We start from the raw sequence: 13,642 nt of genomic DNA, 5'->3' as shown, positions 1-13,642 counted from the left end.
ATCCAGCTGAGAAGTGAAAGGAAACAGCTCAGGTACTTAAGATGAGCTACTGTGCACAATTATTGCCATCTGTCACCCTATCCTACTGTGGCTTTTTGCTTCCTCCTTTTGCTAAATGGGTTCTGCACTGGAACAGTGTCTCTTAGCTCGATAAAGAGCCCAACTACCTTCTCATGGTTGACAGCTTTGTAACTTGAAATACTCTTTCAGTGTGGGATTTACCCTTCTGCCAAGAGTCAGGTGCTGTTGCCTTGTAGCTGCTAAAATTTAAGTGGGATTTCCCAGGGTGGGATCCCTTTGTCGCCACAAGTGAGGGAACCTCTCATGTCACAACTATTTGTGCTTGTAACACTCAAGGGTTAGATGAAATGGAGCATGGAGAAGAGCACTGTTTCTAGGGAAAATGGCTGTTCTTGCTCCTTACACCTGCTGCTATAGTCTGGGGAAAGGTTTCCTTGCAGATTCTCCTGCATTCTGTCCTGTGTGAAGCTTAATGAAAATTCACAAGGCACTGGTAAGCAAGGGTGGTGACCTCCAGCATTTCCAGCTTCTGAACTGTGCAGAGACACCAGGAGGAAGAGTTAAAACTACACATTAACATGTTTCTTACTGAAAGTCAGTCTCAAGCATCGCTGTCAATCAATTGCTGCAGTCTCAGCAAGATGCTTTACATTAAATCCAAGGAAATAGGACTACTTTTAAATCCAAGGAAGAACGATCCCCATGGCCGTTTTTGGTCTGACAATGATTGGTTTTCTCTACCTGTGTCCTTTTGAGAATCTATAGAAACTTATCAAGGTAGCCCCTCAGTTCCCTGGGTTGATGAGTCAGAATATTTCTCCCCACTTAAATGCCATGGAAGATGGGGCATTGAGCAGGAAAGCAATTTCCTTGGTCCCCAACAGAGAGTACGAGGTATGCTAGGAGAACACTCCAGGAGCCCTAAAAACTATTCCTGTATATTACTGAGATTGTGTGTGTCCAGACATCACCTTGCTATGATGCTGGATAGCACATAGAGATAGCCACTGCATTACAGAGCACTGTGTTTTGATCTTCACAACTGGATTGCAGAGGGCTGGGTGTGAAATCGGATCCCTTGTGTGTGACCATCGTAACCTGCTGTGGACAAGAGCCACTTCGGAGCAGAGATAGGGAGCAGGGTCCAAACTGTGGCTATACTCCATCCATACCCTTTGCTAATTGGACACCAGTTTAATTGGGCAGGATTGCCCTGGCAGGATTAAGCAAGCCCTTAGATGATGGCTGTAATAACGACGGCGAAGGAAAGCAAAAACCCAATGCACTCTTCAATCCAATTAACCTTCGATTAAGGTTCCAAAATCAATGCTATTATTTTGGCCTGAGGAGGTAATATCGAGCCCTGAGAAATGAGCTGCACAACGACCTTTACTTTTAATGAGATCAATAGAAGTTAGTGTCGCCATCTCTTAAAATAATTGGCAAATATTACAGCCAAATTAAGGCCAGAGACTGGTATCTGTTCCTGATCTAAAGAGACAGTCACAGATGGAGGTGGGACAGAAAGGGATGGTGCCCTATCAAGCAGTTTCATCTGGGACTTATCTGGGGCAGGCAGTGAGATCAGCTCGACAGGACCATGTCACGGGATTTCTTTCTTTGCCTTTCTTCATGCCAGTCGGAGGCACGGAGCCAGGAGCACTCCAGCTGGCTTACAAAGTGACTTTCCCTGGACAATTTGCTCCTTTGTTCCATTGCAGCTACCCACCAGCATGGTTTACGTGCCATCTTTTCACTGTGGGAGCCTTTGCAGGCTCAAGCTTGCACGCCAGCCTTTCCTCTCTGAGAGGTTTCTTGCTAACCTATTAGTGTTTGGAAAGATACTCACTTGTGATGGGTTCCTCAGAAGTAGCTCCTGGAGGATTTGTGTGAGGGTGGTGGGTTGTCCTAGGCTTTCAGAACTGATGGCAGCAACAATTTGGTGCTGTGGACATACACAAGAAGAAATGTATCACTGCTGCTATCAGTACTACATTTGGGGTCCTCTGAGTTAGATGACAGAACTGCAGTAGGTGTACTTGGTAAGATGCTTGGTAGGCTGGATATGAGTTGGTTAACTAGAAAAGGTGGAGATGAGGTAAAAAAACTCATAGAGGCAATGGTGGAGAGAAATTACCATAGTGGGATTTTGTGAGGTTTGCTCTTTAAACTGATCTTTAATAATTTCAGTGATGACCTCGACACAAACAGAATGGTGTGAAGGAGGTTGTTGATGTTGATGACACCAGGTTGGGAGGCTCTTGTCATTGTAGAGGAGGGCCACAGTAGCAATAGCACTTGTGGCCTTGAGGACTGAAGTGATAGAGAGGGATAAAAATGAGCAATAGCAAGTGGAAAGCCATGCACTTAAAAACTAATAATAAGAATTTCTTAAATATGCTGGGAGTTTATCAGAGGGAAGTGGCATATTAGAATTAAATTTGGGATATTAGTCAGTCACAGTTAAGTGTGTATTTCCAGTGCAGTGTGACTGTGTAAAAGGCAGGGTGGCTCCTAGGACACATCAGATAAAGGAGCATCCTGTAGAAACGGGGCACTATTTATGCTGTATTTATACTGATAATTCTCTTACTGGAGTAGTAAATACTGGAGAGGGAAGGAACTAATTGAACTCTTGGGCTCTGCTATTTAAACTGGACATCATTACAATTAGGCTGGGACTTAGGGGAAAAGTTCTGGCCAACTAAAGCATGAATTTTTAGAACAGCTTCCAAAATCATGCTTTGTCTTTTTTTCCAGCGAACTTGACCAGTTTATGGAGAGACTGTGACTGTACAATCCTTAATATCTGCACTGCATTCTTACTTTCTTCTGCATTGGCTTGTAACTCATGTAGGGTAGTTTGTGATATGCAGCATCCTTGCCATATTGAGTAGCTAAAGGGGGCTTTATGTGCTTAGCTTGGTGAAGAGTTGCTCCAAGCCCTGCTGGTACACGTGTGTCTGTCACCCCATTGGTTTTGCACAGGTTGCTGACTCTCCATTTTTGTTGTCTCCAATCTGCTTATTCCTCAGCTATGGGGTTTTTTTTTTCCAAATGAAAGCTTTGGGCTGAAAATGTGCCCATTGCCTGAGACAGTGTCATGGTTGTGTCAGGGAGTGGAGTGATGGCAGGCTGCTCTTTGCATGGACTGGTGGGGGCATGAGCTCAGCACCACACAGCCACTCCCTCATTCTCCCTTTCCCCTCAGTGGGATGGGGAGGGAATCCAAAAAGTCGGAGTAAGAAAGCTTGTGGGTTGAGGTAAGGATGGTTTAGCAGGCAGAGCAAAAGTCGTGCAAAGCAAGACAAAGGATTCCTTCACCACTTCCCATCGGCCGCATGTCTGCAGCCCCACACCAGCTGCTGTGAAGAGAATTAACTCTATCCCAGCCAAACCCAGCACAAGTCCTCATGTTCTGCTGCAGCACAGGCAGACAAATTGAACTTCTTTTAGGCAATGATACATCTTCTTGCAATAGGCAAGGACATCCCTCTGGCTGGAGCCAGAGTCTGGTGTCACCTCGAAATCCCAAGCTCAGCTCTGCTTGCTGACTGGCATGGGTTTGGGGTTTTTTCCTTATGTGTTATACCTAATTCATGCAATTCTTGATTACATGCCCTCTTCTGCCTGGTGGTATTTCTTGTAGCTTATCCAGTGCTACAACTGCTTCTGCTTTTTTGCTATTCAGACCTATTACCATTGGTAGACTGTCCCTCCTCTGCCATTCCTTAGCCAGCTTTGGTATCTTGAGCTCTTTTAATCTTTTGCCCAAGTAAATTCCTCCTGCATCCTGCTCATTTATCTGCTTTCTCTGAACTCAGTCTTCCTAGTCTCCATCTCTCTGTTAATGAGGTATCTGGAAGTGAATGCAGGATTCTAGGGGTGATTATTATTTTTTTATGATGTGAGGCCAGAACAGTGTTGGGGGACCCTGGTAATGATAAGAACCTCATTGTGTGGGATGATAAACAGGGAAAGGAATGATGACCTCTCTGTGTTATAAGAAAATGCCTGTGTACTTACTTTGGTCTCTGCTTCCATAAATCACTGCAACCTTTTGTCTAATTTGTAATGCACCTTCACCCTGAGGTCTTGCACAGCCTAAATGCGTGCTGAATTCCTCCCTTCTCCTAAGCAGACGTTTTCACACATTTGTTCTCTCACTGCACCTAACTGAATTCTTCCAAACTCAGCTCAGTATATGTCATTTATCCAGTGGCCTTCTCAGTAAGAGTGGAATAAAGACCCACAGAGATGGGGCACAGTACTGGAGAATTGATGCATATAAAGGTTTTGTAGTTTTCCCCTAAACTTTTTCTCTAGAAGCATGAACTGCCTTTGTCTGAATTATAATGATAGGTTGCTGTTCACATATAATACTCTAAACCCTAGAAATACAACCTTCCTTTTTTGTTTAGAACTCGACAGTATTGGTGCTTTCTATCTTAATTTGATTTTAATCCTATTTTAGAGGTATACCAGCAGGCAAAAATATGTGAAAATGCTTTAGTGTTCAGCGTGGCTCCATCTCTTAGGTTGGGTAGTTTTTTTCCTAAAGTAAAGACTATTTATATGGTTATATCATAAATCCCTGTAACATACCTTCTGTATGCTAACTAAATTATACAGAATGTGTTCCTCTTTCTGAAAGAAGCCATAAAGTCTAGTTTCAATGAATTAACAACTCCAGCATGCACTGGCTGCGTGCTGGGGAAGAGGTAAGTATGAGTACAGCAGAGAAGGAGGGAGGAAGGGGATCTTGCAGTGAAGATTGTCCTTTACCCATAGCCTGGCCTGTGGGTCTGAACAGGGCTGTGACCCCTCTGTTTCCACAGTAAGATGAGAAGATGAATCTTGAGCTGGTTTTGTGTCGCATTGTGGGCTGCAAAAGGCTGTGACCACAGATCTGTTTAGTAACCTGTTGGCTGGTGGTGACACTTTCTCTGCACCTAGAGCCTACAGCCATACCATAAAATGCCATTATGAGGGTGGCACAGATAGCTTGATGAGAGGTGTTTTTGTAGGATCCTAAGGTACTTGAGACTGGAAGGGACTTCAGGAGGTCTCCTATCAAATCTCCTGCTAAGGCAGGGTTAGTTATGAGGTCAGGCCAATTTACTCAAGGTTGTTTCTACTCAGATCTTTATGCCCACCAAAAATGGAGATTACACAACCCCTATGGGCCACTTGTGCCACTGCTTGACTTTGCCAACCTATGCCATTACTGAAGCATAGAAAGAGAGTCTGCTCTTTTTTGAAGCAGCCCATACTCCAGTGACCCATATTAGTAACTTTCCAGGCTTTAGCCATGACCAACCACCAGATTTGGAGAACTGCTAGCCCTTGACTGGATATATGTTTAATGGGTATGAGGCATCATGTTGTGCCCAGATTGTCCCAGTCTTCATCTTCAGCAATTCTGTGCTTTTCCAGGTCCCTGGAGGGCAAACAGCTGAGGCAGAGGTTGAAAAATGGAGTTTGCTCAGTGTGTGCACAGGTTTCATGCCTGATGCTAAGATCAGTCATGGTGTCCAAGTCCATTCCCCCTGATGTGCAGGTCCCTGGGAGGCTGCATGAATGAGTGACTGGTTTAAAAGACTGTCTGGCATGTCCTTGGACTGTCAGCAAGTGTTTCTCAGCTCTTCTAGGAGGTCAGAGCAGTTAGTCCCATCCACTTTTAGAGCTTCTTGATCTAGGAGGCCTGCAAGGGTCACTTCATTGCTCCAGTGATCGCTGCTGGTGATTCAGAGGGGAAACACCATGCCCCTCAGTCAGTACTTAGTGTAACCCCTGTGTGGCACCAGGGGAATTGTGCTACAGGAGCAGCAGGGCTGTGCTGCACCACCTGTGTGGGTGTTTCAGCAGTGGCTGCAGGTCCCACCCCAGAGGCAGAGGGCTGTCCCACCCAGCCTTGCTGCTATCCCTGTTGGTGTGCTGCAGGAAGGGTTCCCCTTCTTTCTCCTCATCTGCTCCTCATCTTTCTCCTCAACTTGAGCACTCTTCATACCAAACGCTTTCCTCAGAGGTGGGTAAAGCAAGCCTTTCCCTGGCGTTCTGCAGGACGAGCTGTTGGTAACATCCCTCTTAGCTCTTATGGGGACAGCTGCCTGTTTGCTGCTTACTCTGTGTGTCTGGGGACATGCTTAGAATCATTTATAATGATTGTCTTTTAATTGCTTGTTCAGCACTCCACTGTGGAGCACCATGCCGCTCTCTGATGGCAGGGGGGGCCAGCCGTGGGGTGTCAGGGTGACGCTGCTGTGTAGTGGATGGCAAGGGATTGATCCTGGGCCCTGGGGATGTTTGCTTGCTCCTAGGGGGTTTCTAACTTTAATAACGTCTCTTGGTGATAAGGAGCAGCGGCATGGAGGGACAGAGGAGTGACAGGATGATTTAAACAGCCTTTCTGTGTTGCTTCATCTTCACAGACATCGCAAATCAGATTATCATGGTTCTGAGGAAGGGAAAGGAGAAAGTGGGGGGCAGTGTGATGGAGGGAGGGGAGAGGAAACCTGTGTTCATTCTGATAAGCAAATAGACAGGCTGAGTCTCCTTGCACCCCTTCTCCACTGCGTCCTGCTGTCATCCATGGATGGAAACACCTGAGTCTTCCTCCAAGCCATCTCTCACCCAGCCCAGCAGCTCTTTCCATGCCTTCCCTGTGAATGGCTGTCTGCCCCAACCTGCTGTCTGATTTTCCTGCTCATTACCAGAATCCCCCTTTCCTATCCACAGGTACTTTATTTTCTTTATGTCAGGCAAGTGTCCTTAAGTAACCCCTGACTCCACAAACACCTTCATTGGTGCCTCCTGCACGGATCCTTCCCCGAGTGCTCTGGGTCACCCTGCGGGAGATGCCAGCAGCCACCCTGTGTGTCTGTCAGTGTGAGCAGCTGCAAGAGCTCTGCATGGGCACGTTGGCACAGAGCAGACCCTCCCTCCCTGTGGTGTTGGCACGCAGGGGCTGCCTCCCTGGCAGGCACCCTGCTGTGGGTGGCAGCGTGTGACCATCTCATGTCCCCTCACAGATCTCTCGCAATCTGGGGAAGCTCTACAGCGAAATGATCTTTGTGAACGGCTTCGTGCACTGTGACCCACACCCAGGCAACGTGCTAGTCAAGAAGTGCCCTGTGTCAGGCAAGGCCCACATTATCCTCCTGGACCATGGACTCTACCAGGTACGTAGCTGTGGGGGCCTCATGAGGCTGCCTGTGGGTGTCAGGCTGAAAGAGCACACCCAGCCTGAGCCTTGTCCCCCTAAGCCCATATGAATACATTCTTCCTAGTACTCCCATAGCCCTCCAAGGATATTTACTGGTTCTGAAACGGATGGGGGATAGGGCACAAGCTTCCCCCATCCCCCAAGTTCCCTGTCCTCCTTGGACTTACAGGGCCATATCTCCCTCCCCAGGTGCTGAGCGAGTCATTCCGCATGGACTACTGCTGCCTTTGGCAGGCTCTGATCAAGGCTGATATGAAGAGGGTGCAGAAGTACAGCCAGCGGCTCGGGGCAGGGGAGTTGTACCCTCTCTTCGCCTGCATGCTGACCGCCAGGTCCTGGGAGTCTGTCAACAGGGGCATTGACCGGTCACCAGTCTCAGCCAGTGAGGTGGGTCCTGCTTGCCCTTCCTCCTCACCAGATACCTTTCCTTGTTGTTAACCACTTGCACCACTGATACTGCAGCCATGCCAGACAACCCCTGTCAGCTCTGTAGCATAATTCTGCACTGATAACTGAGCTAGAAAGAGCCAGGACTCCTTCAGCAGTGGATTTGATAGTGGCTGAACTTAATTTCCCCAATGTCACTTGTCATGGGCTGCTTAAATTTTGTATAATATCTTAATGGCTAAGTGTTTTCCCCAGTTCTGACACTGGAATCATTTGTAGAGCAGCCTTTTCTTTAAAAAGTGTTGAATGCAGCTGTGCAGGGAACCATCAAGGAGGACAGGTTAAGGTAGAGGAGACATAAAGGCTTAGTGGGAAGACATGAGAAGGATAACACATTATCACTATTCATGTAAATGACTATCAGCACCGATACAAACTCCTAAAAACCCTTGGAAATTACGTCCCAATCAGAAACCCTATTAACTCAGAGTCAAGGTTGCTTAACTGCAGATCCTGTCAACTCAATCACTACAAATCTAGGAAGTTGCCACTTACATTCTCCACCCTTTCCTATCCACGCATGCTGTGAACCTTCTCACACCTCCTCGCACTCCTGACACGCACACACCACCTCAAGAACAGTAGCAGCCCCTGCCACTCTGCTGCTGTTTTGAGAGATGGACATACAGTGATGTGATTTCAGCCAGTGGTGTGTAAGTAGAAAGATGTTGTATCCTCTGGTTTGTTTTTCTCTGCACACACTTGTAGTAGAGAGGATCAAACCTGTTAAGTAGCGTTATAATGCTGTCCTGTGAAATGATTTTCTGGAAACTCCTTTGAGTTGGCTTTTTGTTTTGATGGATGTGGTGGAATTTGCTGCAGTGGCTTGCCATTATCCATAGCAATGAGTAGGTCAGATACCTCGGGTAATGGACCCCCCCTGCCTCCAGTAATTTGATTGCTTCCTTCCTTAGTTAATTTTTCTGCATATCAGAAATAATACAGTGACTCTCTAGCAGATCTATGCTTGATCTAGTGAGTTCTGGAGCTGGTAGAATCAGAAGAAAATTCAGAGGTGCCGAAGCAAATCGACACAGAGCTGGCTATGGTACAACAAGGCTGGTGTTGAACCTGAGCTGGGAAGCAATGTCTATCCTGAACTGGCTTGTGAAGGTTATGCCAGAGGTGTAACTGTGGCTGCATGGGGCCTTGAGCGGGCTGATGAACCTTGTTGGGTTGAATTGCCTGTATGTAGCCAGTTTTGTTGTCTTTGCCTACATGACACAAGGCTGAAACTGGCTAATCCTGCAGCAGATAATGGGGAGCTGAGCAGATTTGCTGCAGCATTAGGACACGAGCAGCTCCTTGCCCTTAGTTTAGAGGTGAATTTGCAAGATAGTATCAGCAGCAAGAGCCAAGTGCTGTGTAGGCAGGTACCCTCAGAGCTCCAGAGAGTACACTTGTGGACCTATGGATGTGAGAGTAGCTTGTGAGATGAGGAAGCAGCCCTCCTGAAACAAAACCCTGTCTGTAGTGCTGTGTCCAGTCTGGAACACTGCGTCTTGAGAAAGGTCTGCTGAAACTGGAGGGAGTCCAGTAGGAAGCTACAAGGACTAGTGGTCAAGCAGATGCAACCCATGAGGGAAGTCAGAGCAAGTTAGGGCAGGAAAAGTGAAGGAAAATGTGGGTCAGGAAGAGTTGTAGCAGTGATTTCCAAAACCTGTTAAAGCCTGCACTGCAAACAGGACAAGAAGTAATGGGTTTGAATTCAGCAAAGGAGATTGGGGTTAACCATGAGAAAAGCTGGATCTAACAGCAAGGCCAGTGAAACGCTGGGGTGGGTGGTCTGGGGAGGCTGTGAGTCACATCCCTGGGGAGTTTTAGGAGCAGGCTAGGCAAATGTGTGAGGATTGTTCCTGCTGTAAGCTGAGGCCAGGCAGCTGGCTGCTCAGGGTGGCTGCTAGCCTCATCTCATCTGATTTTATGAGTGTGTTTTGCTGCATCCTGCAGCAGCCTCAGCGATCGCAGCCAAAGGGCTTTTCTCAGGTCCTGTGGCAGAGCTCGCTTCTCCCTCTGCGCACAGCCTTCGCCCTTGACAGAAAATGACAGTTCTGATGACAGATCATGTAGTTGTTTTGTGATGTGGACAAGCAGCTGGAGCTAAAAATAAAAAGAAAAGAAATAGAAAAGAAAACCTATGTGTAGGGAAGAAAAAGTAGGCTCTGCAGTGATGCTGGCTAGGGTAAGAGATAAGAGATAATCAGGGAGGAATTTTCTGCCAGCAAATAATGGAATAAAAGATTTGACACTTAGGAGACCTCAGTGTCTTCTTGCTGAAGCTTTGTGTATCTGCTCAGTGACAGAGGCAGGACACAAATTTATTTGTCAGCAGCAAAGCAACTGTGGTGGTATGTGAGCTGTATACATCTCTGAGCATCATGACCTGCACACTTGATTTGTGCAGGTCTGCTCCTTTGTAAGAAGCCTGAAGTTCACAAAGAGTGAATGTGAGATCCCATATCATGATATATAGGTCAGACATCCCTCATTCCAGAGAAGACAAGGTTTGGGAGCTGTCCTTCCCCTTTCCCACAGAGGAGCCTGCCTCCTGTAAGTCATTTACTGCCCTCTGCATGTGTCCTGCTGGATTCTGGAGATTTTGGATTTGCCAGTTCATGCCATGTCCTCTGTGGGAGGATGTAGGGACATGATTGTGTGTATGGGATCAGCTCCACACCACATGGTCCCATATTTACTGGGATGGTGGGGGAACTCGCCTGTCTAAAAAGAGGCAGCAGGGTGGGAGCTGGCTGTCTCGTGTGCTATGGTGGCACGTGTTTGGAGGGGAGCCCAAAGTGGGGTCAGGCCCAGTTATCACTGGGATCTTACCATGGGTGGTGTATTTGTTGGAAGCTGGGGAACCAAGGAACATGAAGGATCACTCTGTCTCTGCCTTGGTCTTACACTCTTCCCTGAAGTGTCTGCTACTGGCTGCTGCCAGACAGGATATGGATCTAGATAGACCCTTAGTCTGACAGATGACAGTTTTGAATCTTTTGGATTAGCATGATACTTAACTGCATAATGCTTTCTCTGTTGAGGACAGAGGACTAAATGTGGCCTTGGAAACAGCTTCATCAGTGTAGCATAAAGCCATCAGTTGCATGGCACAGCAAGACAGGGTTGTCACTGCAGCCTGCCTCTACCTGCCAGAGTGGTCTTGTGCTACCTGCAGCCTTGGCCAGCTTTGGGGTGAGGTGAGACTCAGAAGGCTGCAAGGGCAGTAATGAGACATGGCTGCTGTGGGCTGCCTGGGGCCAAGAGCTGAGATAGCAATCAGTGCCCTGTTCTCCTGAGAGGCTATTAATCCTGCCAGTGAGGGGACAGGGCCTTATCTCACTGACAGGCAGGTGAGATATGGCAAGAGCGATCTGTGACTGTGCTGTGAGTGCTCAGGATGGCCAGGAGTCTGCAGGAAAGCAGGACAAAGAGCTCTTTAGCTTCTGTCCTAGAGTTATGGTCTGAAAAACACATGTCTCCTCCTGCCAGACCTCAGCTGTATCTGGACCTGGGTTTCCATGCATGCTTATCTTCTCTCTCCTTTCTCTCTGACATGACCTGGCTGGCTGCAGGATGTGGAGATCCGGTCCAACGCTGCTGCTTACCTACCCCAGATCACCCAGCTCCTCAACAACGTCCCCCGCCAGATGCTGCTGCTGCTGAAGACCAATGACCTGTTACGGGGCATCGAGTCAGCCCTGCACACACGGGCCAACGCCAGCTCCTTCCTCAACATGTCTCGCTGCTGCATCAGAGCTGTTTCCACGTGAGTCTCCTCTCCAGGCACCAGAAGTGGAGCAGTGGGGGCTGGTTGTCCCTGAGGGCCAGGAGCTGGGGGCATCCCAGGGCCAGCAGACCAGCCAGGGTCCAGTCTCAAAGTAGCTGAGCAAGGCGAGCAGGACAGAGTGAGATGGTGGTCAGGTCCAGTCCAAAGTCCCCATCATAATGCAACATCATGGTGGCAGCACAGGTCCAAGGTCAAAACAGAGAGTCAGCCTGTAGGTCAGGTCTGGTGGTTGTCTGGCAGGTCCATGGTAACAAGATAGGGCTGAGGTCAAGCCAAGAGGTCAGTATGTGAGTTGAGGTCAAGGTGCTTCACAGCAGATTATGAGCTGGGGACCATTGCTCCTCCAGTGTAGCTCAGGCAGGGACTGGAGGTGTAGGCCTGAGATTAACTGGAGCTCCTGGGCCTGTGAGCACCAGGTTGAGGGAGGTCCCAGGCCAGTCAGGGTTATTAAGACTTATTAGATCACCTCAATCAAGTCCCTGACAAGGCCTAACTTGACCTCTTGATCTCTTCTCTTAGCTGTGGACCTCTCCCCATCATGAGCAGATCTGCCGTAGTCCTACCCCTGCTCAGTTACACATCTTGGCTTCTGTCTGTACTATTCTTATGCCCATCAGCCTCTTCAGAGCACAAGTCTGCCCTGACAGGGATGGAGTTGGAGCTTTTAGGGTAAGGGGTTATGGTTTGACCTGTCCACAGGAGAGGAGGGGGTTTCCTGACTATTACAGGCATCACATCATCATACAGGAAGTATTTGTGGGTAGGAAAGATCTCCCAAGTTCACTGCTGCCAGTTGCTGCAGCCTGATTGAGAGGCTGAGACTGACAGTGAAGATCAGGCTGACACTTAAAAGCCAGGAACAGGAATCCTGCAAGCGATTTCCATCTGTGAGTCTTATGAGTCAATGCACTTCTGCTTCAGACCCCTCCTCCTTGCAGAAGAAATAACAGTTATTTCTCTGGCTGATGAGGGACCTACAAGGCCCGTTAACCTCCGCTTCTAAAGAAAGGTGGAGAATTAGTTTTCCTGGAATTAGGGTGTTAGAATTGCTGGACTCTTATGAGTGTGCTACCAGGAAGGGCTAGAGGGCTGCATACCTGTCCTGCTTAGCTAAAGTGAAGTTTGGGCACAGAAGTATAGGGTGCCACGGCCCAGGGTCTCTATGCACAATGGAGAGAGTTGAGCTCCAAAAGGAGCAGGCTGTCTTTTCTGCCACGTTCATGCTAGGAACACAGTCCCCAGCTCCTGGGGAACATTACTTGGAGAAAATCCCTACTCCCAGGTCCCCACTGACGGTGGCTGTGCAGAGGTGGGACGTCACCCTGCCCTGGGGAAGATCAGCAGTGCTGAAGATGTAGGACAGGCCTCCTCCCACCAGGCCACATCCCACTGGGTCTAATGCTGCTGTTTCTCTCCTCCTAGGTATCGGAGGAGCAAGAGCCACTCGCTTTACAGGAGGGCCCAGATCTCTCTCACAGAAGCCCTGAGCCTGTGGCAGATCAACCTGTATGAACTCTTCCTGTGGCTGAAGGGGTCCCGGCTGGGGAGCTGGGTCATCGCTCTCCTGAGCCGGATGCACCATTCCGCGCACTGACATAAACTGGTGGGAGAGGCCTGGGTGTTCCCTCCCTCCCCTCTGCTCTCCGTGGCACATTTGCCTTTCTGACTGTTTCTGTCTATTCTGTGGGCTGGTTTTGGGGTCTTGTTCCATGTTACACCATGTTACACGTTGTGCTGTCCTTGCCTGTTACAGCATTAGCTTTCTGTGTGGCGCTGAGAGGTGGGGTTGGTGCTGGAGCTCTGCTTGTTTTGTGGTTTAGGAAAAGGAGGGGTGGGATACTGTGTGTCAGGGAGGGCAGGGTATGTACTTTCCCCATCTGAGCAGGGAAAACTCCACCCAGATTCCAGTGGGTCTGCACTGCGAGCAAAAGGCTCTCATTGGCTCTTTCTTACAGAATTTAAGAGAATCCCACCCTGCCTAGAATGCCCCAAAATATTCTTCAGTTCCTCTGTCTTTGTAGTCTAATTTCTGTTCAGATGTGCAGAGAGTCTCTCAGAGGAGTGAGGCCTTGGGGAGAGCTGGCACTAGGGCTTCCTCTCCCAGCAGCAGGGAAAGGGGACCCTTACGCTGAGAGCGGTGGCTGGGGAGTCCAGCTTTCTGA

The 13,642-nt window shown here is 48.5% G+C and overlaps 1 protein-coding gene across 1 annotated transcript in view; it reads left to right on the top strand.

Moving 5' to 3' along the window:
• Positions 1-13,279, top strand: part of ADCK1 (aarF domain containing kinase 1) — a gene marked incomplete at its 5' end in the record, with an annotated part of 71,944 nt that extends 58,665 nt beyond the window's left edge. The window contains 4 exons of the mRNA XM_084264057.1: positions 7,053-7,202; positions 7,436-7,633; positions 11,266-11,459; positions 12,903-13,279. Coding sequence (XP_084120183.1) covers positions 7,053-7,202; positions 7,436-7,633; positions 11,266-11,459; positions 12,903-13,074 — 714 coding nt within the window. The 3' untranslated portion in view covers positions 13,075-13,279. The remainder of the gene's footprint in view (positions 1-7,052; positions 7,203-7,435; positions 7,634-11,265; positions 11,460-12,902) is intronic.
• Positions 13,280-13,642: the final 363 nt, after the last annotated feature.

The sequence above is a fragment of the Gallinula chloropus genome, assembly GCF_964237585.1.
Source record: "Gallinula chloropus genome assembly, chromosome: 4".
In the NCBI taxonomy this organism is placed as follows: Eukaryota; Metazoa; Chordata; class Aves; order Gruiformes; family Rallidae; genus Gallinula; species Gallinula chloropus.
The sequence above is the reverse complement of the archived record's forward strand: the minus strand, read 5'-3'. Positions and strand labels throughout refer to the sequence as shown.